The sequence below is a fragment of the Guillardia theta genome, assembly GCF_000315625.1.
Source record: "Guillardia theta CCMP2712 unplaced genomic scaffold GUITHscaffold_74, whole genome shotgun sequence".
NCBI classification, from domain to species: Eukaryota; class Cryptophyceae; order Pyrenomonadales; family Geminigeraceae; genus Guillardia; species Guillardia theta.
The window spans coordinates 207,252-229,652 of record NW_005434600.1 but is presented as its reverse complement, the minus strand read 5'-3'; the positions used below and the strand labels follow the sequence as shown (position 1 = coordinate 229,652).

The 22,401-nt window shown below is 50.2% G+C and overlaps 5 protein-coding genes across 5 annotated transcripts; 3 read left to right on the top strand and 2 right to left on the bottom strand.

The window, feature by feature from the left end:
• Positions 1-462: 462 nt before the first annotated feature.
• GUITHDRAFT_114315 (hypothetical protein) lies at positions 463-888 on the bottom strand (the record flags this gene model as incomplete). Its single annotated transcript, XM_005826511.1, has 1 exon — positions 463-888. One exon carries the CDS (start codon positions 886-888, stop codon positions 463-465), a length of 426 nt encoding a protein of 141 aa, XP_005826568.1.
• A 3,234-nt stretch (positions 889-4,122) lies between these two features.
• Positions 4,123-4,524, top strand: GUITHDRAFT_114314 (hypothetical protein; the record flags this gene model as incomplete). Its single annotated transcript, XM_005826510.1, has 1 exon — positions 4,123-4,524. The coding sequence occupies one exon, from the start codon at positions 4,123-4,125 to the stop codon at positions 4,522-4,524; it is 402 nt and encodes a 133-aa protein (XP_005826567.1).
• Positions 4,525-5,438: 914 nt separating this feature from the next.
• On the top strand, positions 5,439-12,911 carry GUITHDRAFT_143370 (hypothetical protein; the record flags this gene model as incomplete). Its single annotated transcript, XM_005826509.1, has 27 exons — positions 5,439-6,156; positions 6,321-6,394; positions 6,471-6,536; positions 6,600-6,651; positions 6,784-6,861; positions 7,150-7,252; positions 7,434-7,559; positions 7,617-7,689; positions 7,746-7,808; positions 8,051-8,224; positions 8,505-8,550; positions 8,887-9,138; positions 9,190-9,311; positions 9,344-9,379; positions 9,497-9,640; positions 9,690-9,888; positions 10,165-10,225; positions 10,394-10,550; positions 10,603-10,672; positions 10,939-11,075; positions 11,371-11,514; positions 11,655-11,752; positions 11,800-11,837; positions 11,922-12,016; positions 12,291-12,541; positions 12,755-12,790; positions 12,836-12,911. 27 exons carry the CDS (start codon positions 5,439-5,441, stop codon positions 12,909-12,911), a joined length of 3,489 nt encoding a protein of 1,162 aa, XP_005826566.1.
• Positions 12,912-14,616: 1,705 nt separating this feature from the next.
• GUITHDRAFT_143369 (hypothetical protein) lies at positions 14,617-17,116 on the bottom strand (the record flags this gene model as incomplete). Its single annotated transcript, XM_005826508.1, has 11 exons — positions 14,617-14,677; positions 14,868-14,914; positions 15,019-15,120; positions 15,435-15,536; positions 15,831-15,887; positions 15,932-16,006; positions 16,056-16,133; positions 16,184-16,240; positions 16,449-16,532; positions 16,893-16,947; positions 17,001-17,116. The coding sequence occupies 11 exons, from the start codon at positions 17,114-17,116 to the stop codon at positions 14,617-14,619; spliced, it is 834 nt and encodes a 277-aa protein (XP_005826565.1).
• A 1,199-nt stretch (positions 17,117-18,315) lies between these two features.
• Positions 18,316-21,728, top strand: GUITHDRAFT_114311 (hypothetical protein; the record flags this gene model as incomplete). The annotated part of the gene is made up of 12 exons (XM_005826507.1): positions 18,316-18,351; positions 18,404-18,466; positions 18,717-18,856; positions 19,051-19,206; positions 19,257-19,443; positions 19,758-19,853; positions 20,101-20,125; positions 20,180-20,301; positions 20,907-20,998; positions 21,046-21,172; positions 21,485-21,525; positions 21,593-21,728. The coding sequence occupies 12 exons, from the start codon at positions 18,316-18,318 to the stop codon at positions 21,726-21,728; spliced, it is 1,221 nt and encodes a 406-aa protein (XP_005826564.1).
• Between the last annotated feature and the right edge of the window lie 673 nt (positions 21,729-22,401).

Sequence of the window (22,401 nt, the reverse complement as noted above, 5' to 3'; positions counted from 1 at the left end):
TGGATCAGGTTCTTCGTAAGAGAGTGAAGCAAAGACACTTGAAGGATGCAGGGCCTGAAGGGTGGGAGAGTGTTTGTAAAAGGGCTCTCTCTTGGGCAATGAAGGCATTGCTATGATGGTCATGTACTTGGTAACAGATCGTTTATCCACATCACGTCGTAGGAAAAATGGTGATTCGAGTCTCTGTGTTTGCAAGGAAGCTGAGACGTATCACGATGAGTCGTTCGGGCTTCATAGTGTGCTGCAGTGAGCAATGCAACTCCGCTACATGGATATCATCATCGATATCATATCATCGCTGCTCGATATCGGTCCTTGCAAGCTTGCTAGCCGGCCACAGATTTAGCTACAATTGGCTTGAAGCCTCCAAGGGTTCGTAGAGAATGTTGTAGTAAACCTGAAACATGGCCTGGTGTTGTAGATGTGCCTCCCTTTCATGACCAGCCCTGGACGTCGTTCTCCTCACCTCCTTCCCTGGCCCTCGAAGTACTTCTGTGCATGCGACCGCACCTGCGACGCCGTCCTCGTCCCGATCGCCCTCGAGATGAAGTAGGCGGCGTTCTTGCCCAGCCCTACCCGCACGCGCCCGTCCTGAGCAGCCCTCGTCTCAGCGTCAGGGCAGTAGTCTCTGAGCGCGACGAGGAAGCGCTGATGCTCGTCCTCCGTCCAGCCTCCTGACCCTCTGGCTCCGAGGGAAGGAGGAGTAGAGAAGGATAGCGACGAGGAGGCAAGAAGACGCGGCGACGTTGAGGAAGAGGACCAAGAGGAGGACGCGGACGAGCCTTGAGGCAAGCCCGCATGCAGCTCTGCTATGCTTGCAACGGGCTGCCAGCACGTCCTCGCCGTCGGGCTTGCGTGAGCCTTCGGGGACTGCCGGGCTGCTGCCATCTGCGACGAGGGCAGGAGGCGAGAAGAGGCATCTGGGCGGGCCGTGGGGTGCAGCTCGAGCTTGACGGGCCGGCGGCGACAGCTGGCATGTGCCGTAGCAGGAGGCCTGAAGATCGCGTCGATGGCGTCCTCTAGAGCCACGGGGTCCTGGGAGGTCCACTGGTAGGGTAGGGAGGCAGGGTCGTGGGGAGGGTCCATGCGGAGACGGGGAGACAAGACAGGAGGAGGGAGGAGGGGAGGCGGCTGGAGAGAGGCTGGGAGGAGGAGGACGAGGGAGCTTAGCGAGGCTTCTTGATATCCGGTAAGCCTGACCGTTTGTCCTCCGCCTCCCTTCCCCTAGCACCTGTCCAGATATTTGCACCACAGCGCATATCTACGGTGGATATTTCGACGGATCTCAACACGCATCGATCCAGAAGACTTGCTTTACTACCCACACGTTGCAGCTTTGCCGAGGTCAGCTTTACTATCCACACGTCACCTCCAGCCCGTCGCCCCTCCACCCACCCTCCCTCCCTCTTCCCCTCTCTCACTGTCCGTCTATCCTTGTCCCCTCTCGCCTCCTCTTGTCACCGTCAGAGTGCCTGCGACTGTCTGTATCCTCTCATCTGCTTCCTGCCCTGACCTGCTTGCCTTCTCGGGCTCACACCCCGCATGCCCCTCCTCTGGATTAGGACGAGCAAGAGGTAGGATAGGTCTCGAGCAAGGCAGTTCGGGGCTATGTTGACATGTATGATATGAATAAAGAAAGCTTCTTGTAAAGCATGAAGCTCCCACAACCGTCATCGTCGTGAGTAAGCTAAGGGCTTGAGGTGTGGTCCGTGTTGTAGTGGCAGCCTCGTCCTGTCTGTCCCCAACCCTTACGGGTATCCGAGTTCTATGTCTGTAAGAAAAGAGACATAAATGCACACGTACACCATCAGGCTCGTGGTAAACTCAGCACGTCAAGAATAGACCACCCAAAGGAGTTGTCGACGATCCTTGGAGAGTGCTGTGGATCCACCAGGCTTCTCAAGCGTGACAGAGCATCCCCTATGCATCTACTTAGAGCTGTTTCCTGCTCCAGGGGGTTGTACTTGACGGAGCTGGTCTTGACCTACAGCCATGTAGCCATCAAGAGCTTTGATCTTGACATACATGGTACAAGAGGATTGAAGCGACTCAGTCAAGCAAAAGTTTTCTTGATGTTATGAAGTGAAATGGCTCTACGGCACGGTCCAATCTCCAAGCCAGTAAGTCGCTCATGACGGCGCTAGTGATCGCACAACGAGGGTAGATGTAGCACGACAAAGCTTGATCCCTTACAACATGCTACCTTTATTCGTATCATACATATCACCATATCCCCGATTATCTTGCTCTAGACCTATCCTACAATAAACCTATCCTTTCTTCTCTCTTGCTCTTCCCTAATCCAGTACTTGCATGTTCCCAGTCCCCACTGGATATATGACCGACCTTGACATCTACCCCCATCGCCTCTCCTCCGACGCTCTCCGCACCTTGAACGTCTCTCCAAACTCCGCCCTCAAGAGCTTCCGCTTGTCGAAGCACCCCTCCCGCGGGGACGGTATGGCAGGGGATGGGAGGGACGGCTGGACAGACGCAGGGGGAGGGAGGTCGTCGGCGAGCAGGTCGAGCAGAGCAGCAGCGACGAGCAGGAGCAGGGCAGCGAGGCTGGAGAAGGTCCTCCTGATGAGCAAGACGACAGCTTGAGGGTTTGGGGCAGGGAGGGAGAGAAGAAGCATGGAGGGGGGACGGAGAGTGGGGAGGGGGTAAGACAGGAGGCAGTGGAGTAGAGAAAGCCGTTGAGCCAAAGCAGTCTCAGAGTAACAACAGGAGGAGACGAGGCTGAAATAGGCAGGGAGAGGAGGGAGGAGGGAAGGTGTAGCAACTCCGAAGTTTCGGATATTCTCAACAGACCTCAACCCGCATCGCTACAGCCCCGGCTGACCTTCCGGGATCCTCGTGACCTCCACAACTGGATCTGTCAGGTACTACCTCTCGTGACTGCTGACACTTATTAGCCATGGGAGGGTTTTATCCAGGGGCGAGTTTTTCCTTGCGGGAGCCTGAGGGGGGCTGTGGTCACCTGGCGCTCATGTCCGCACCCTGAGCAGAAACACAGACAAGAGCGAGCAAGACGAAGACGGAGAGAGGGAGGGAGGGAGGGAGTGAGAGGGAAAGGGAGGGAGGGAGGGAGGGAGGGAGGGAGGGAGGGAGGGAGGGAGGGAGGGAGGGAGAGGCATAGCCTGCACCCTCTCAGGCCCCATGCACCATAGCTCGCGCGTACAAACAGCTCTTCTACCGTCATTTATTGCTTCTGTACTCACGATTTCTGCGCTTCTACATATACCTACAGCCTGCCTGTACATACCCTACTTCTATCCCTGGCTTGTCTAGCGGCTCATCTCACCCTCTGCTCCTCCGACGCCCTCCGCACCTTGAACGTCTCCCCGTACTCTGGCCGGAGCAGCCGGCGTTTGTCGAAGGCCCCTTGTCGCGGCGTCTGCACCATGCGAGACGGCGTGTCAGCAGGAGAAGGAGGATCAGGCAGGTCGCAGGGAGCATCGTCTGCCAGCAGCATGCAGGCATGCTTGGCTGCTGCTCGCGCTGCGGCCGCGAACAGGAGGAAACCGGCCAGCACTCGAGCTCTCCACTGAAAGGGAGGAGCTACACGTAGGAAGGCGAGGATCATGGGAGGCAAGATCTGGGGATAAGGCTAAGAGGGGATCAAGGGAGAGGGAGAGAAAGATGGAGACGAAGGGAAAGAATGGAGGTGGGATGGACTTGAGCCTGATGATGGCGTGAGGTAGGAAGCCTGCAGAGGAAGGGAATGGCAGTGAAGTGGGGTTGTGGGAAAGGGGGTTGGCAAGAGGACAGGATTTGTTTTGAGAGAGCCGTAAACAGTGTTGATTGCAGATGGGACGAATTGTTTCCTGCAAAGGTTCAACTGCACCTGTCACGTACCCTCTCGTGACTGCAGAAAGATGGAGATGAAGGGAAAGGAGGCGGGTCGTCGGAGCCTCGGAGTAACTTGGCTGCTCCGGTTCCGGGCCCGCGCTCACAAAACTTGCCGAGTAAACCGTGTCGTTGTAGAGGGGACGAATTGTTTCCTACAAAGGTTCAACTGCACCTGTCACGTACCCTCTCGTGACTGCTGACATCGAGCTCTTTGAGCTGACCTCCAAGATATCCTTGGCGCACAGCGGTCCAGATCATCCCGACGGTGCCATGAGCAGCTTGCAATGGTCGCTGTCGCAGCAACGGGGGTGGCAAGAGGACTCGGTTCTCTTGGAAGATGCCATCGACGCCATCTTCCCTCCTCCCTCCTCCGCTCCACCTCCCATCATCAACCTCACTCCCGCCCTGAGCATGGGGGATCAACATTCCGTTGCTCCGCTGCTCCTATCAGGGGCCTCTCGGGGCTGGACGGAGGACGAGCATCAGCGCTTCCTCGTCGCGCTCAGAGACTACTGCCCCGACACTGAGACGAGGGTCGCTCAGGACGGGCGCGTGCGGGTAGGGCTGGGGAGAGGAGTCGCCTACTTCATCTCGAGGGCGATCGGAACGAAGACAGCGTCGCAGGTGCGGTCGCATGCACAGAAGTACTTCGAGGGCCTGCGTAGGAAGTAGGAGCATTGTATTATGGCAAGTGGAGCAATGGTATTATGCACAAGTTGTATCGATGTACTTCAGATTGGCACAAGGTATCGTGACCGATACACGAAATGAACGAAATAGCAGAAATGTATTTGAACAAGTATGATATGACTGATCCTTGCAGCCGATCAAAAAGGTGTCGTGGTTTGTATTGCATATGGATGATACGTGTTGAGATGCATACTGCGCATCTTTTGTAGCTTTTGCGCGCCTACTTCATGATCGTATCTGGTCAATTGTTTTTCAGATTTTCGCAACTGTATGAGAACTGAGATTATGTATTGATGGGAAAGGAAGATCTGTGTCTTAGTGTGTCCTAACGATCAAATCATTCCCTGTGTGCGGATCCTTTTTCTTTTGCGTGTCATGTTGGCAAGCTTTGTGATGAACGATGCTTAAAAGCGTGCAATCCCCTTTCCTCCTCTATTCCCGGAAAATCCTTCAGCTTGCATGAGTTGATGGATAGAGCAAAGACATCTAAACCAGTATCATGCCTTTCACCTGATTTCGTCATCCTTTCTCTCATAGAACGACCGCGTCTCCGTGGCTGGTAGCTTCCCTGGTAGCTTCCCCTCTGCGCAAGGCACCCAGGACCCGTCACTATGTTGGTTTTCCAAGGTCTTAAGCGGGGTAGGGTAGTTGCACTGGGCAGTCGCATGGCAGGGCATTGCATTGCAGGGTGATGCGAGGGGGAGAGGGAGGAAGGAGGTAGCGCGATGCTGGTGTGGGTCGACCCGCCGTTATGCATCATGGTGATACGCTTTCGATGATGCTCCCGCCATGGCTGCGAGGATGGAAGCGCCTTGGATGATGGGAGAGGGGTCAGTCGGGTAGTTTGTTGCCGTAGCTACGATACTTGCAGCAAGTTTCGTTGATCTTCTTGCTCAATGTTGAGCGTCAAGAACTGCCGACAGCCCTCCTCGGTCGTGGCAGCAACAGTAGGAAGGTTTGTAGATCGCCACGAAGAATGTCTGTTCTCTGCTACGCTGGCGAAGGTCATGCTGTGGCAACTGAACCCACAGGGCGAGCATGACGAGCCCTTGCGTCTTTTCGGCTCGTGGCCCATGTTTTCCGGCATCACAGGATGTGCGACACTGCATGGAGACGACGAAGAAGTCGACAGCATTCTCCTCCTCACCCGGTGCTTCTCATGGAGTATAGTGCGCTGGGACGACTCGACCAAGTCCTTCGAGAAAGTTCTCGTACACCTGAACGGATCCCTTGAGAAGGTCATAGCCCAGGGAAGGCTCCAGAATCCCAGCCAAGGAGTCTACTTCCCGCTTCCCGATGGTGCGCTGATGTGTCAGAGGGCAGGGCCGAAGAGGGGGGAGGAGCTGGTGATGGTATGCTGCTGGAACACTATCTTCCATCTCTTCAACCTTCAGAGATCAAGAGGGGGCATGCATCTTTGGATCAGAACATCAGGAGGCTCGACAGAGTACAATCTTGTGAAGGGAGTTCCAGGGCCAAACACGAGACTGATCTCCTGGTGCTTCCTGCTGCCCCCGAACGACACGGACTTCGAAGACTGCCCGCTGATGGCGTTGTTGTTCGAAGATGAGAAGGGGATTGTAGACCTGGAGACATGCTCGATCAAGTACGAAGGTGAGAGAATGAGAAAACTCAATTACGGGAGGAAGAAGAGGAGAAGAGAGAGGAGAAGAGAGAGGAGAGTAGGTATTGACCAGGGGAGGGGGGGGGGAGAGAGAGGGGGGTGAGTATTAGGAGGAGAGTGAAGAATTGAAAAAATGATGAAAATCTTGCTTCAGAATCCAACAAGCTCAACTTCAATCTGCTTCAAGGCCCTTGGAGCTTTTCTACTCTACACCCTGAGACGAGCCTGGTGTTACCATGCGGTAAAAATCTCTTGCAATGTCCCCGTGCTCCTGACTTGCTGGCCGCTGCTGCCTGGCGTGCAGGGACGGAACTTGGAGGTGGGTGCGTTCTTGTATCCTCATCTTCCATCATCGCAGTGGGCGATCAGGGTCTACGAGGAGAGCACACTGTAGTTCTCTAGATGATATAACACATGCTTGACCTCATCGTAGATTACATCTCGTTTCGCGGTCGCTTCCTCCCTTGCAGTGCCGGCAGGCCCAGGTTGCTCATGTGGAACTTGAAGAGGGGAGGGGTTGCGAGAGAGTTGATGCAGCAGACGTTTCTTCCGTTGCTCGTATGATCCTGAAGTCGATGGTGTCAACACAAACTTTGTAGAGATGATTGTGTTTCCAGGTTCGAACCGGAAGAAGAGGAGTATGCATTGGATCTTGGGTTCGAACGACGGGCAGATGCATATCTTGTCAGTGTCGGGTAATGAGAATGTGTGCAATAGCGGCAAAATTTTGATGGTGATAAAGAAAAAGGGAAGGGAGAAGGGAAGGGGGAGGAGGGAGAGACAGATAAGGAAGAATTCAATGTGAGCAACAAGCATGTGCAGCTTGGCGAAAATGGGTAGCAAGAGGAAAAGCAGTAAAAGACAGAACAGAGGAGGAAGCGATCATTGCGATCTGATTGCAATAAGCTATGAATCGTGTCAATGATTTTGATTGATGACAACGATGTATTTTGGCAAGAATACAGCATTAATTGTTTGCTCAGGAGAATCAAAATCAGCCAACGTGACGATCAATGTGAAGCGAATCGACACAAACATTCCGCTGTCCAACCCGCGGGTCGCAACGATTTTGAGATCTCAAGAAAGGTGCTTTCATTTTGCTGTCTGCAATGCAACGTATTCGTGTTGGTGCTGGGGGTAATGATGCTGCTGTTTGCATTCCAAAACTTTCATGTTGGTGATGGAGATCATATTGCACCTTTTTACCATTTGATAAATTCATGTTGATGGATGTAGTACAAAATCACTGCTCTGATCGTGCGCACAGAACTCTGCAGCTCTGGTGTACAAAGACTGGCTACACAAGCATCCTCGACATCACCAAATTGTCCCATCACATTGAGAACAATTCTCAAACAGATCAAGAGATTCCTGGGGTAGAAGTCATGTGCAGGTTTGTAGACTAGGTGTGTATTGAAGAACTCCCAGTGACGTTTCTTCTCATCTGCAGCCCTTTCGAAGAGTCGCTGGGAAGTATCAAAGATGCGATAGCCGTTGATTTCCTGGGCGATGGAGAAATGCAGGTCGTTGCAATGTTGCTGCGATGTTTGTTCTCTCGCTGAAGAACTTGTTTGAACAGCTGCTTCTTGCCTGTGGAGAAGGGTCTGATTCCTGCCTGAGATTGTGCAGGAGCGGGTTGGAAGTGAGTGTTTGTTACGAATTTCATAGAGATGCAATCGTAACAAGGGTTGTGGTGGGCTGTGAAGGAATGGTATCATGACGCCCATGAGATGACGTTTTGTTTGTTTTGTCGTGAAGATGTGTTTGTCTGCAACGACTACATCCGTCCTTCATGCTTGATCTTCATCTGTAAATTTCTATTTTCCTCGTCATCACAATTCTGCTTCTTATCACGATCTCACACGTAACATTATAATCTACAAGGTGTCGAAGATTATTGAAGAAGGGCCGGAAATGCCCGAGTGTAGCGACATCTTTGCACTGAGAGGCCTCCACATCCTGCATGTGCAACCCCATGACAACGGCAGCAACATTCAGCGTCTTCGAGCTTTTGATTCTCACCTGGTGTTCTCGTTTGCCTCTATCAATCAGACCAAGGTGAGGGAGTGTGAGAATGTAACAACCATCATGTTGCCTGTGTTTGCTCTGCTTATCTCAACATGACGCGTGTAGTGATTTGAGAGAGGGGTAGAGATGTTCTCAAATCGTGAGCAAATTGCTTCTGGTGTATTGGAGCGACATCATGTGTCTGGAATGTGACATTATTCCATGATGATTTCGATGTGGTTTTAGATGTATTTTGATACCACTACACTCTTCATTGATTGCTATGTTCGCATGACATGTTTGTACAACATCTAACCTTTGTCTTTGATAGGTTTTGGAACTTGACGGGCATGAATTCGTGCCAGTGACTCTACCAGGTAATGATAAAACCAAGTTGAAATTTTGACAACATTTACTACTTATCTATCAAAGATTTTTGTGCATGCCCAACGTGTTTCTATGCGCATTTCTTAATTTGCTTACCATCTCTGTGTCGTCTAAACTTAAACGTGTGCTTGTTTTTGTTGTCTTTCTCTTATCAAACGTATTGCTCCCCTTCAGCTGATTTTTTCTCGAAATGCATCCATTGTTCTTTTCCCCTTCTGCCCTTCTCATACTTCCGTCATGTTTGAAATCAGTCTTTTGTTTTCCTATATTGTTCAAGCCTTCTTCCATCTGCGTTTCGATCATTTCACGTTTCTTCTCCCCTGCAGGATTGTGCGAAGACGCAAACACAGTCTTCATCACATCGCTACCTCATGGACACCTTGTACAAGTCACAGAGATGGAGATCCGATTGATCAACATGAGAAAGTCTGTCATGAACTCAAGTCAGGAAGATTATCTTCACGTTTGGACTCCGAAAATTGGAAACATCAACATGGCAAGCGTTGTCAAGTACGACACGTCGATCAAGACAGATGGCAACCAATCTTTGACTCCTCATCAGCTTGCTTCTCTTGTTGGTGATTTTTGCTCTCAATTACATCATTTCTTTTTCTGTAACTTGTTTACAGTTGCCGTTGACAGCGTACTGAGTCTGTTTGAAATTCTTACACACTCCAACAAAAAGTCAGAAGTCAAACTAAAACACTCTCGTCAGTTTGAACACCAGATCTCTGCGGTATGGCCCAATGAGGTCATTTAAGTTTTCTCACACTGAAGTTACAGGTCCACATGTTGAAAAACGACAGCATGGAAGTCAAGGTGATTGTAGCTCAATGGGTCTCAAATATTGTACAGATTGTTCATGGTCAAACGTTGCAGACAATGTTCACAACGCTTGCATTCCCAGTTCATCTCCGTTCTGTCTACCTTTGGCAGCTTCCGGACAAGCTTTCATATCAACAATACAACCAACATTGTGTTTGCGATCAAGTTGCTGTGGTAGGGTCAAGCACGGGAATCGCCCATATCTTTCCTATACCATCCAAGACATCAGGGATTGTGGACGTCATGACGTTGATAGTGAGAAGTTTGACCTGAGATCCATTCACGCTCATCTTACTCCTCCTAGGAAGTATGTTCTCTGCGGGTGGGAGAAACGGCAGTGAGCATACACGTGGAGGAGACGGAGCAGGCAGTTCATGGGATTTTCCTCCACTCCAACTACAACGCCTGGATTCATTTGCGGTCAGGGGAGTTGGAGGTCAAGAGGATCAACGGAATTGAGAAAGTCAAGGCTGTCTGCAGCTTACACACAGAGCTGATGCCGAGTGAGATCTTCTTCCTTGAGACGTGCTTGCCTGTTGGATGTTCATGTTGTGATGTTGTCGTTTCCATGTTGAACTTTGTTATGATGACGTTGGAATATCATTGCTGTTGTTGATAGTTGTGCCGTTGTGTACGAATGTTGATGGCGTTTATGATATTGTTCCTGCAATGATCTTTCACTGTGTTCTTTCATATCATGGTTTTGTCCCATGTTTCAGTTTTCTTTCTCACGAACATCTTTTGTTTCTTTGTTTCTCACATCCTCTGACACTTGTCAGCTTCTTTGGTCTGGATCAACGAGAAGGATTGCTTGCAATTTGGCAAGTTGGCAGAAGACAGGTAAATCAAAGTACAAGCTCGACTGCAAACGATTAGAGAGTTGTTTTTCACGTGGGGAAGGAAACTAGAACATCTTGGAAGACATTCGGAGGAATTTTCATCACATTCGATTAGATTTCCATTTCAATGCAAGATTTCCAGCGCTTTCACATCTTAACATGATCGCAGGCAAACTTCAACCATCTATCAGAGGAGCGTGAAGCTTGCGGAGAACGTAGTGTCGATGACCCACAGCTCAAGACATCGATGCCTCCTCCTCCTCACTGAAAGCCCCGTCGACGCTAGCAACAGGATGAGAATTTTCAGCGACGACTCTCTGCAGGAGGTGGACGATGCGATGGCTGCTGCTGCTCTCGCTGTCGCTGACTCTTGCTCAGATCTGGAGCATGCAGCTCATGCCAGGGCACATGTGGTCGCTGATAGCATCTTCGAAGCTTCAGACTGACAGTGAGGACGATCAGCCTGCTCACCTGCTCTCCTTCCTCCCTCTTCCTCCCTGCCCACCTTCAATCATCTTTCTCTTCTCTAGTTTTCCCGCCCTGTTTCCCCCTTCCCCTTTCCTCCTCCGCCGCTCCGCCTTCTGCCCCCTCCCTTTCCACTTCTCTCTCCCTCGCCCTTGCTGTCTGTCCCGGTCTTCCTCTCCCCATTTTCTCTTTCCCTCTCCCTCTCCCTCTTCTTCACTAGCCAGTGTCTGTGCATGACCTGATCTTCAGTACCTTCGGCACTTGATCCTGAAGCAGCAGCGATCGACTCAGAGATCTTCCTCACCGTCTCCTATGTAGAGACGAACGATCCAAAAAGCTCCGCGTCTTCATACTTACAGGACAAAGAAGAAGACAAACAGAGAGAGGTTTGCTGCAATTCTTCTTCTCGTCCTCCTCGTCCTCATCTTCTCCCTCGTCCTCGTCCTCCTGCTCCTCTTCCACCTCCTTTCTTCCCCTTCCTTCTCCTGCTCCTCCTGTCCCTCTCCTGTCTCTCTCCTCCTCCTCCTCCTCCTCCTCCTCCTCCTCCTCTTCTCGCTCCTTCTCCTCCTCTCGCTCATCCTCCTTTCCTCTCGCTCATCCTGCTTCTCCTCCATCACCTTTATCTATGCTTCACCTTCCTCAGCCTCTTCCACCCTCTCAGTCCTCCTCACGACTGTTTAGGACGACTCTCAAGAATTTCAACGAGGAGAGAAGGCAGTGATAGCAGCGTGGGAGATAGAAAGTGTCATCTCAAAACCTCGGGAGGACCAAGATCCTGATGTTACGTTCGATATCAGACTGATTGGCATCAAGGAAGTAAAGAAGGTGAGATCATAGAAAGCAAACAGAGAAAACTTCTTTCAAAAAGATTGTATCGACTTGTCAAGGATGTACTCTTGTTTGCTTTCTCATCCTTTGTGCTCGTTCACACCAGCCTAGCACCTTCTGACGCATTCGCTGGACAGGTGTTCACATACCTTCATTCTACAGATCAGTTTGGAGTCTTCTTCGCTTCAGCAGCGAGCGAGTTGTTCCTTGTCAAATGCTCTTCTCTTGACGAGAGGTTGTGAACGAGTGAACATGTCACAACATGACTTGAGTTTCCAGCAGAGATGCGGCATCCTTTGACAAAGAGATGCAAGCTACAGGTGTGAATCTTTTTTCCCCCTCATCCTCCGATCTCTTTCTCCCCGTCCTCGCTGTTGCAACTTGTTCGTCAAATTCTCTCGCAGGGAGAAGATTTGGGAGGATAGGAGAGCTCCACATGAAGCTGAAAGTTGACATCTTACCGGGGGAACCCGACCATAAGATACCTTACGTCGGCAAGGTAAACGAGGTGTTAAAGTGATGTACCTTGCACAAGCTGCATTGCAATGTCACTCGTTGAGTCTAGAAATCTATCAGTCTCTTCAGCCCATCCATCCTTTAATCCCATCCATCCCCAACTCTCCCTCCCTCCCTCTCTCCCTCCCTGCCTCCCTCCCTGCCTCCCTCCCTCTCTCTTCATCTCTCCCTCCATCTCTCTCTCTCTCCTTCTCTCCGCACCTCTCCTCTCCTCCTCCCTCCCTCCCTCCCTTCTTCACTCACTCGCAACCTCGCAGGGACTCGTCCACGACGGCTCTTACAAGGACGGATCAGCCTGCGCGTTGAGGTGGCTAGGAGACATGGATTTAATTGAGATACATTCGAACAATCTCCCACCTTCGCCTGGCTCAGAATTGTTCGAGGTTGTGGCGAGTCTTCACCCTGATAGGGAGGGGCTGCATGAGATTGTGAGCTGCAAACTCTTTGATAAAAGTCGAGGAGTAGTCGGAGATGCTCTTGGAAATCTCTTGATCTTTGAGAGACTTGGGTGAGCATTGTAGTTGTTGTTGTTGTTGATGATGATCATGATCGTGATCGTGATCATGATCATGTTATTGATGATGATGATGATGATGATGATGATGATGATGATGATGATGTCGACTACGACTACGACTATGACTAAAACGATGAGATGATAGAATCATTGGTGCCGGTGTCCTTCTTGTGGTATACTTTTCTTTCTTGACTTTCATTCAAGTGATCGGATCGCTGCTCTCTTCTGCATGAACGCAAGGTGATGTTCTGACGTCTTTCTTGCAATATCTTGATTTACATCTAGATCCGGAGGAATAACACGCATCATGGAGGGTAGAATGGGATTGCACTTTCTCAACAAGGTCGATGAGGTATGCTGAAGATGATTATGATGATGTTGAACGATGACGATCAAATTTGACAATGACGCAAGAGAGGAGGAAAAATTGGGAGAAAAAATAAGGAGGAAGTAGAGAGACAAGAATAACCAGGAGAGAGCAGAAAGAGGAGCAGGAACGATGGAGCAGGGAGCAGGATCTGGTGCAGCAGCAGCAGCAGCAGCAGCAGCAGCAGTAGCAGAACTGACGAGCGATTGTTTTCTTTCCATTCATTTTCTTCTCTTTCAGTCACACCCACCCTTCATCTTCGTTACAACTGACGGAGGTTTGCTCGCTGCCTCCTCCCTTGCCCCTTGCCCCTTCCTCCCTGCCTCCTCCTTCACCCCCCTCCTCCTCCTCCTTAGCCCTTCGTCCTTCTCCTCATTCCTCCTCCATCTCCTTCTATCCTCTCTCCTCCACCCTGTTCTCTCCGGCTCTCTTCTCCTTCATCGGGACCCCCCCCTCCCTTTTCTTCCACCTGTCCTCACCCCCCCCTCCCCTTTTCTTCCTCCTGTCCTCACAACCCCCCTTCCCCTTTCTTCCTCCTGTCCTCGCTCCTCCTCCACTCTCTTCCTCCTCCACTCTCTTCTGTATCCTGCACGTTCCCCTTGTTATGCTCTCGTCCTTGTGTGGTGAAATCGAGACTGATTTTGTTTCTCGCAGCTATCGGATCGGTTTCTCCACTACCAGCTGATCTCAGTGAAAAAGCCTCCAAGTGCTGTCTTACTCCCTGTCCCTGCACTCCTCCTCTGTTCTACTTCCTTTTTCCTTGCTCCACTTGTTTCTGCTCCTTTCCCTTCCTCCTACACCTCCTGTTCCTCCTCCCTCCCCTCCTCCTCCTTCCTCTTCCTCTACCTCCTCTTTCTCTACCTGAGACCGTCCTTGTGTCGTTGCAGACTTCACGCTGCTCTCCAAACTCTGCTTCCTCCTTTTACAGGTCAGAAGTACTCTTACCAACTCCTCCCTCCTGAACTTTCTTTCTTAATTTCCCTTCATTCCTCCTATTTCCATCTTTTTCCTCCTCATCCCCCTCCCTCTTCCTCTGTTTTTCTTCCTCCTGCTTCTTCCTCCTGTCTCTTTCTCCTCGTCTTCCTCCTACTCTCCCCTCTCTCCTCCTCGTTTGTCCCTCCCTCGTCCTTCTTTCTCCTCCCTCCTCGCTGGTTCGCTCATGCTCCATCAGGCGCCTGGCACAAGAACGTCTTTCCTCGCAGGAACGCGGAAGTTGCCAGCATTGGAGACTTTGCGGGGCGAGAGACGGGGCTTGTTGATGGAGATTTCTTGCAGTTGTTGTTGAGATGCGTGGTGAGATGAGAAGGATATCGTTTGCTCTATGCCAACAAGTGCGACACAGGATGATGAAGTGTGGAAGAGTGTAAGGGGAAGGATGAAGAAAAATGGTGAGGAGGATGTTGAATTTTCGATCTTGTCGATGCGAGATGATGAGATCGTTTGCAGACGAACAAGTCAAGATTATCATCGCAAGAGTGAACAACTTGATGATGTAAATAGAAGCCATCTGGGCAAGCTGACAGATATCAGAAGGAAGAGCAAGGAACTCAAAGAGAAAGATAGCCGTAGAAGCAGTCAAGAAGCTGCTGTGAAACAGAGTGGACTTGTTCTGTTCTCTTAACTTGTTGAATAATTACAAGGTGCAAACAGATCAAAGTGAGGTGTCTGCACATGAAAGAATAATTGTACTCTCTGCCCTTCACACAAGCTCGATCTCAAACAGATTTGGCCAAAGTTTGCCCGTCACCCATAGGCGATCCCTGTGGGACAGTAAGAAGTTTGAGCAGGAGCAGGAGCAGGAGCAGGAGCAGAAGCAGAAGCAGGAGCAGGAGCAGGAGGAAGGGGGGGGGGGGGGCTGGGAGGAGGGGGAAGAGCAGGAACGAAGAATGGAAGGATGAGAAGAACAGAGGGAAAGGAGGAAAAGGAGGAAGAGGAGGAGGAAGAGGATACCTGTTTTCATCGTAAGCAATACCGTTCAACACATCCTCTCCGTGCGCCTGCAGAACAGACAAGATCGTCAGCTATTCCTCCCACGACAGCATCAACAAACTTTGATAGAGCGTCGAGGATGAAGGCCGGAAAGATCAATCCATCCAACAACATGTCCTGTTGTTGGATCGATGCGGGCGATGCGGTCTTGAAACCAGATGTTCGCAAAGATTTCTCCGTGGATGAATTCAAGCTCGTTGAGTTTGTCGATGTTCTGCATGATTGTGAGATCGGAAGGAAGGAGAACTTGCTTGCTCTGTCTCCAATGATGAAGGAGATGATAGAACAAAGAATACAACACAGCAAACAAGAAAGAAGATTGAGAAAAGAAAAGAAGGGAAGCAGAAGTGGAGACAAGCACACAACCAAAAAAAGGGCAAATCATGTCTTAAAACGTACATTCAACGAGCAAGACAATCCAACTCCAACAGCAACATAACAGTAAGAGTAACAATAGTAACTAAGAGAAACACAAACATATGCAGCAAAAGATCATGTTCGCTGCTGTTGTCGATTCTCAGTCTTCACCTGCTTGTTGGTGGGGTCGACAACGTTCAACACGCGGGTCAACTCGAAGGTCTTGGGGTCGCGGAAAAAGAGTTTGTCTGAGCCATCAGACATGATAAGCTCCTGGGAATAGAATAATCAGAACAGACTAGGGGGAAACAAGCTGACAAAGCAGTCAAAGGCAAATGAATCCTTCATCACCAGCACAACTAAAACCATCTCTCCTTTCCATCATCATCGTTGTTGCCACCGTCATGATTATGTCCATCAACACCGTCAACAACAATGACATCACCACATCTATAATCTCTGTAATCATCATACTTCATCCTTGACAGCATCCTCCCCATCATCTCCATCATCATCCCAACTCCCATCTTCACGTATCCTCTGTAACGCCCAAAGGCAAATCTTCACCTTTCCATTATTCGTTATCCCCCATCCATCCGTGTCATACGTGAACGTATTCAATTCCTGTCCAAACCATTCAAAATTTTCTCCTCGCATCATGTTCTCACTTGAAATGTCTCGATGTCATACACAAACGCTGTCTTTGTCTTCCATGTCAGCTGATAAACCTTTCCCTTGAAAACCTGATACACATGTTTGCTCCAAGACAACAACTTGCACAGTTACACTCACTGTGCAACCTTCTCCAAAGTGTTGAGAAGCAAGATTGTGTTGTCTGAGGACTCTTCCAGTCTTGATCTCAACCTCTCTCTGACAAAAATTGTCACTTTCCCATCATCGCATGTTGCCCTAGGGCTTACAAGTGACGATTTGATCCCCGTGCTCTCTATAAACTTCCCCGCAAGAAATTCAAGGCCCTGCAGTAAGGAAGCTATCAAACCCAGGATCGTTGTTCAAAAAATCAGACATCGAGTTGTTTGAACATGACTCGTTGTCCGAGAAAACAGGTATCGTGTTATGTATGAACATACACCCTTCCATCTCTTCAAACAGGGCAAAAACAAGGCCAAGTCAAGACGCGTAACACACAACAACAGTGCACTTCTGCCAACCATCTCAAATCACCTGTGTGAAAGCTCGAGCATCGTGAGGGTGGGTCTCAATTATCTTGTACCGAAGTAGACGGTCCTGGAGCTTGTTCCCTCGCTCCTGCAGCAAGCATGTCAAGACTAAGTGCTTTTGTAGTCGCACCCAGTCCTTTCCTTCTGCAACTTGACAAGCTCAACCGTTGCTCCAGTGCGATTGACCCTCGCGCTGCAGAGAAGAATGGAGAACAGATGAGAACGAAGCACTAAGATCACCCCTCTCTCGCTCCTTCCCTCCTCCTCTCTCTTCTTCCATCCTCCTCCCCTCCTCTCCTCCCCTCCTGTTTCTCTCTGGTTCTGCCTCCTCTCCCTCTCACCCCTCCCTCGCTCCCTCCCTCCTCCTCCTCTCCTCCTCTCCTCCTCTCCTCCTCTCCTCCTCTCCTCCTCTCCTCCTCTCCTCCTCTCCTCCTCTCCTTCCCTTCACCTCTTCATCTTCTCTCTGCTGTCTCTCCTGTCCCCCATTCCCCCACTCACTCCTCCTATCCCAAGATCATCTTGTTCTTTCTTCTCGCATCCCATCATGCATTCTCACCCACGAGAAGCGCTTGTATTTGGGCTCGCCATGGAGCTTTGCCGACCGGCATCCTCCTCGTTCTGGATCGTCATGTACGCAACTCCAACAAAGATCAAGGACGCGAAGACATACATGAGAACTGATCGGACAACAAGCTGTTAGTAGACATCATCAGCTTCCATTAACAAACACACCACTGAGTAGAGAAGAACTGTTTCTCTTAGACTTGGGAGGGATTACTCGTCTCCCTCCCGTCTCCATCTTCCCTTTCCTCGGAACTGCTGCCATTGACGATACCTTGTCGCAATGTCAGTGATGTTTGTCAGTGAGCTACTAGAACGCTACTTCTGCCCTCCTTGATTTACCCATCTTGAGCTTATCTTCTCATAGCCTCCTTCTACTCATCCTCCTCCTCCCCGTCGTCATCATCATCATCGTTCTCCTCCTGCTTCTGCTTCTCCTGCTCCTGCTTCTCCTGCTCCTGCTCCTGCTCCTGCTCCTGCTCCTGCTCCTGCTCCTGCTCCTGCTCCTGCTCCTGCTCCTGCTCCTGCTCCTGCTCCTGCTCCTCCTCTCGTATCTTGCCACCGCAACCATGATCCACCGGTCGCTCCTACCACCCAAGTGAATTCCCTCTAGGAAGCCCTCGGTATCTGAAATTCCGATCCATCGAACGAACAGTAAACAGTTCCTGATATTTCAAATAGTCAAAAACTTATAAATATACTACCCATGTCATGATGGTTGTAAGTACCGGTAATAAAAACAATTCTTTTTTACGAACGATCTCAACCGGCTCCAGAAATACTGTCGGGAGAAGGAATCGCCTACGGAAAGTGAGGGACAGAAGACAGGAGGGAGGTAGCGAGAGAGGAGGAGGAGAGGAGAGACAGAGAAAGAGACAGAGACAGAGACAGAGACAGAGACAGAGACAGAGACAGAGAGGGGAAGAGAGAGAGAGAGAGAGAGAGAGAGAGGAGAGAGAGAGAGAGAGAGGAGAGAGAGAGAGAAAGAGAGAGAGAGAAGGGAGGAGCGAGGAAGTAGGAGGGAGCCGGCAGAGATAGAGGAGGGTGTAGGGGGAATGGAGGGAGGGCAGGGGTAGCTGCTCAAGCAGAACACGGAGACAAGAAGGACAGAGTAAAGTTGATGGAGGGGGGAGAGGGAGGGACGCAGAGCGAGATGGGTCTTGTATCATCTCAGAGAATCGTCGCACCCTGAACACTGGAGGAACCTTCATCGTCATCCTCCTTCTTCCCTCCTCTTCTTCGCCATCAACCTCGTCCTCCCCCTCTGCTCTTCCCCCTTCTTCTCCTGCTCTCCCTCCCCATTCGCGACCATGGGAGCATCGTGGAACAAATGCTCCTTCCCTCAGGTATGTTATGCTTTAGAGCCTGTCTCCCCCCTGCTAATCGCTTGCTTGCTAGGATTGTGTCGATCGAACTCAAATGGTTGCAAAGGACGCGAATTTGAAACCAGAGGGATATCGGGTGATCGAACTTTGCCCTGTTGGAAGATGACTGTGTATCATGGCATATGTTACATCTTCATGCGCACCAACCCATGCATTCTTGTCGCACGTGTCGAGCCAGCTGCATTCTTGAACTCATCGTCCATCAATCATTGACATCTCACTCTCACACCACAGCATGTTGTTCATCATCTTATCTCAACATCCTCCTATCCTCGTACCTCAACTTCTGTTCGATCACCTTGACATCTGCTTACACTGCTCCTCAGGCTGTGAGCGACAGCATGGATGACCCGAACAGGTGGAAGCAAACATTCACACCAAGGACCATGTCGAGGATAGACAACTCCCTTCCGAGCTTGCGGGATCACGTAGCAACTGAGCCTGACCCGATCTTCGATGCTAGGAGGTGAAAGCGATACACTGAAGTCGTGTGACCATATTGTTGGGGATCAGACATGTTGTGGTGTGATGGTTGTGTGTTGAACGCTGAAGGCTGAATCATAACTCTTCATTACAACATTGTGCTTGTTTCAACATGAAACTTGCTGCATTCCTCGCCATGTATTCGTAGCGGATGATTTGACACGATTGAGACAACAGGAGGGATTCCCCTAGACACATTCCTCTCTCGGCTCGTTCTCACTCTCCCTGGGACAACGCACATCTTGCATACAAGTCTCCGAGATCTCTGTCTCATGTTGGAGGCCCAGTGTATGAGAGAGAAGGAACAAGAAACGAGATGTGTTTGAGTGCGAGGTGAGATGTTGATGCTGAGAAAGTCAGCATCTTGTGAGAAAGTTTTTCAGAGACCATGTGATTGTTTCAAGTGCAAGATTGAGGCATCAAACAACGGGAGGTAACGATGATGGTCAAGTTGGGATTCAGACTGAACTGAATTTTGGATGCAAAGAAGCAAGCATCGATGAGGATGAAAATGAAGACGTTTTGGTGCAGAAAGCTCTGGACGTCGTTGCAGAGAGGATGTCAAAAAGAGTGAGAATTATGATAGTCATAATGATGAAAGATGATAATGACGACGACAACAATGACGAGGAGGAGGAAGAGCAGCGATGGTGGTGTTGGTGGTCATGGTGGTGGTTGAGGAGGAGGAGGAGGAGGAGGAGGAGGTATATGAGGATGAGGATGAGGATGAGGATGATGATGATTATGAGGATGATGATGATGATGATGATTGTCTATTCGAAAGAGGGATCATGCATTAACTATCTCATCAGGAGACTTTCTCTACACCTCGCACTCCTCGTTTAGGAACGTCGAATTTGACGAGGTTTGTTGATTTCCCCAAGACCGAATTCTCCACGAGAAAGGCGGGGGCAAATGGCGATGGCGCAATGAGTCAAGACGGCAAACGATCCCCTTCCCTGTCCTCCTTCACCTCTGATGTGAGTTAATATATGTTGGAGATGGAAATGATGGCGAGGACGAGGACGAGGACGAGGACGAGGACGAGGACGAGGCCGAGGGGAGAAGGAGGAGGAGCGAATGTCTTAATACTGATGGAGAAGGAGGAGGAGGAGGAGGAGGAGGAGGAGGAGGAGAATGGTGAGAAGAAAGGAGTAGGAGGGGGATCATGATGATTGCGGTTATCGTTGTTGTAGTTATGAGCTGACCCTTGGCCTTTGTCATCAGGGTGAATCGGGATCGTACGACGAAGGTTCGAGACTTTTTCTCTGCAACCAGCTTGTCGTCTCTTGACTGTGAGTTGTAGAATTCTCGCCGATGAGCGAAACAGGAGTGATAGCTTTCATGTCGAATGACAAGGACGAGCGTCTTGTGAAGAAGAGCAAAGATGTCGATACGAGCAATCGCGAGATGATCAGCATGGAAGAGGTAAGGATCGCATGTTTGTTTGCAAAGAAAAATCATGACAGTCAATGATATTTCACAATGTCGGACATACCAACGTCAAAGACGCTCATGGGAAACAAACCGATCTCAAACACACACTTCTCATCTCTTACATCTCGCTTCACATATCACATATCTCCTCGACTTCTCTCTCTCTCTCCTTCTCTCTGCCTCTACCTGACCTCCGCCATCCCCAGGCTCTCCTCCTCATCTACTCGATCTCCCTCGACGAGATGGTCAAACGAGGAGCCGCCGCTCCTCCTCTAGATGTGAACGAACTTGCCACGAACCCTCCTCCCTCCTCCCCTTCCTCCTCCCTCCTCCCCTTCCCTCCTCCGTCCTCCTCCCGTCCCTCCTCCCTGCTCTCCTCTCCTTCTCATTACTCCTTGATACTCCCTTCTTTCATTCTTCCTTCCTACTCCCTCTTCGCAATCCTCCTCCCTGTTTTCTGCTCTCGTTTCTCCTCTCTGCTCTTTTTTCTCATCCCCTCTCGCTGAACTCTCCTGCTGCTCAACCCTCTCCCCTGCTCTCACCTCTTCACCTCTTCACCTCTCCTCGCTTCTGTCTCTGAAAGTGATCCCTTCCAGCTGCTCCGCATGCGGCTGAACCGAGATGACTGGCTGAGACACTTCAAGATTGCTGGAGTGGATCAATACCTTTCAGCGAACATGTCGGATATGTGAACGAGTTTCCTCCTGCTTGCTAGAAGTCTCAAATGATGTGCAGATGTAGTCGGGAAGACAATGCGAGTGAATGGGTTGTAGAGAAGCAACCTGGTTCGCAAGAAGCAAAGATATCCAAGAAGATAGATTTCCAGGAAGATAACGAACATGTTCATCGTCAGCAACAACATGTATCGCAACAGGATGACATTGCTCGACGACAGGTGCAAGTTTGCTGAATCACATCTTTGATCATTGAAGTGATTATGTCGAGAAGGTCGAAAAGATGCAAGATAGTCGAAAGACGGAAACAATGGCGAAAACATCACTATCACAACATGTAAAGTGCAAAGTTGTGCTTCACCTTCTGTGATTTCTTGCGGGCAGAACGATCTTGTAAGCAACGCTCGTCAAGATAGGAGTCAACGGCAGGTACAACCAGAATACTTCCTTCCTCTCCAATCTTGCCCGCCGCATCAAAATCCTCCGATGAGCTTGAACAGGTCCCATCGTTGAGGATTGAGAACATCTTACAAGATGAGAGGTGATAGCATCATCACAAACTCTCTCTCTGCTGTTATCAACATGTCAAGTGCCTGTCTGCGCGGCAGGCTGCAAATTTTCCAGAGGGAGAAGCTTGCGCAGCAGCAGGATGAAGTCGCAAGGAGCTCGCAAGACTTGAAGGCGAAGGCTACCAGCATGCAACAGATCATTTCCAAGACCGACCGATGGGTTCAAGACATGTAAGATGTGTTAGCAAGCAATGAATGGCGGTTGAAACACGACGATTTGTGTTGTTGCTGAGAAGAACGTAATGTTTTTGAAAAGATCTGACTTATAGTTCTAACTTGTTGTGGAGATCTGTATTGTTATTGAGGAACCTGACTTGTCCTTGAAAATACCTGATTTGTGATTGAGAAGATGTGACTTGCGATGAAGAACATCTGACTTGTACCTGACAAGATCTGACATGTAGCCGTGGGAACAGGCAGATCTTGTCGGAACGGGGCCTGTTGCCCGAGACCAAGTCACCTCGCTTCCGTAACCTCACTCCTAGAAGCTCCCGAAGCGTTTTACCCGACGGTGAGGAGGGAGACGGGGATAGTGATGGATATATCAGCAGCAGGAAAGTTGGTGGAGAAGCTGAATGAGGAGCAGGAGGAGCAGGAGCAGGAGCAGGAGCAGGAGCAGGAGCAGGAGCAGGAGCAGGAGAAGGAGAAGGAGAAGGAGACGGAGAAGGAGAAGGAGGAGAGTAATGTATTACGTCGAGGAGATGTGATAGAGAGGTGGATGCGTAGAGAGGAGCAGGAGATGTCGGCAGCGATGGAGCTAAAAGAGGATTGAAGTAAAGGAGGAGGAGGAGGAGGAGGAAGGAGGAGGAGGAGGAGGAGGAGGAGCGAGCGAGCAGCAGCAGCAGCAG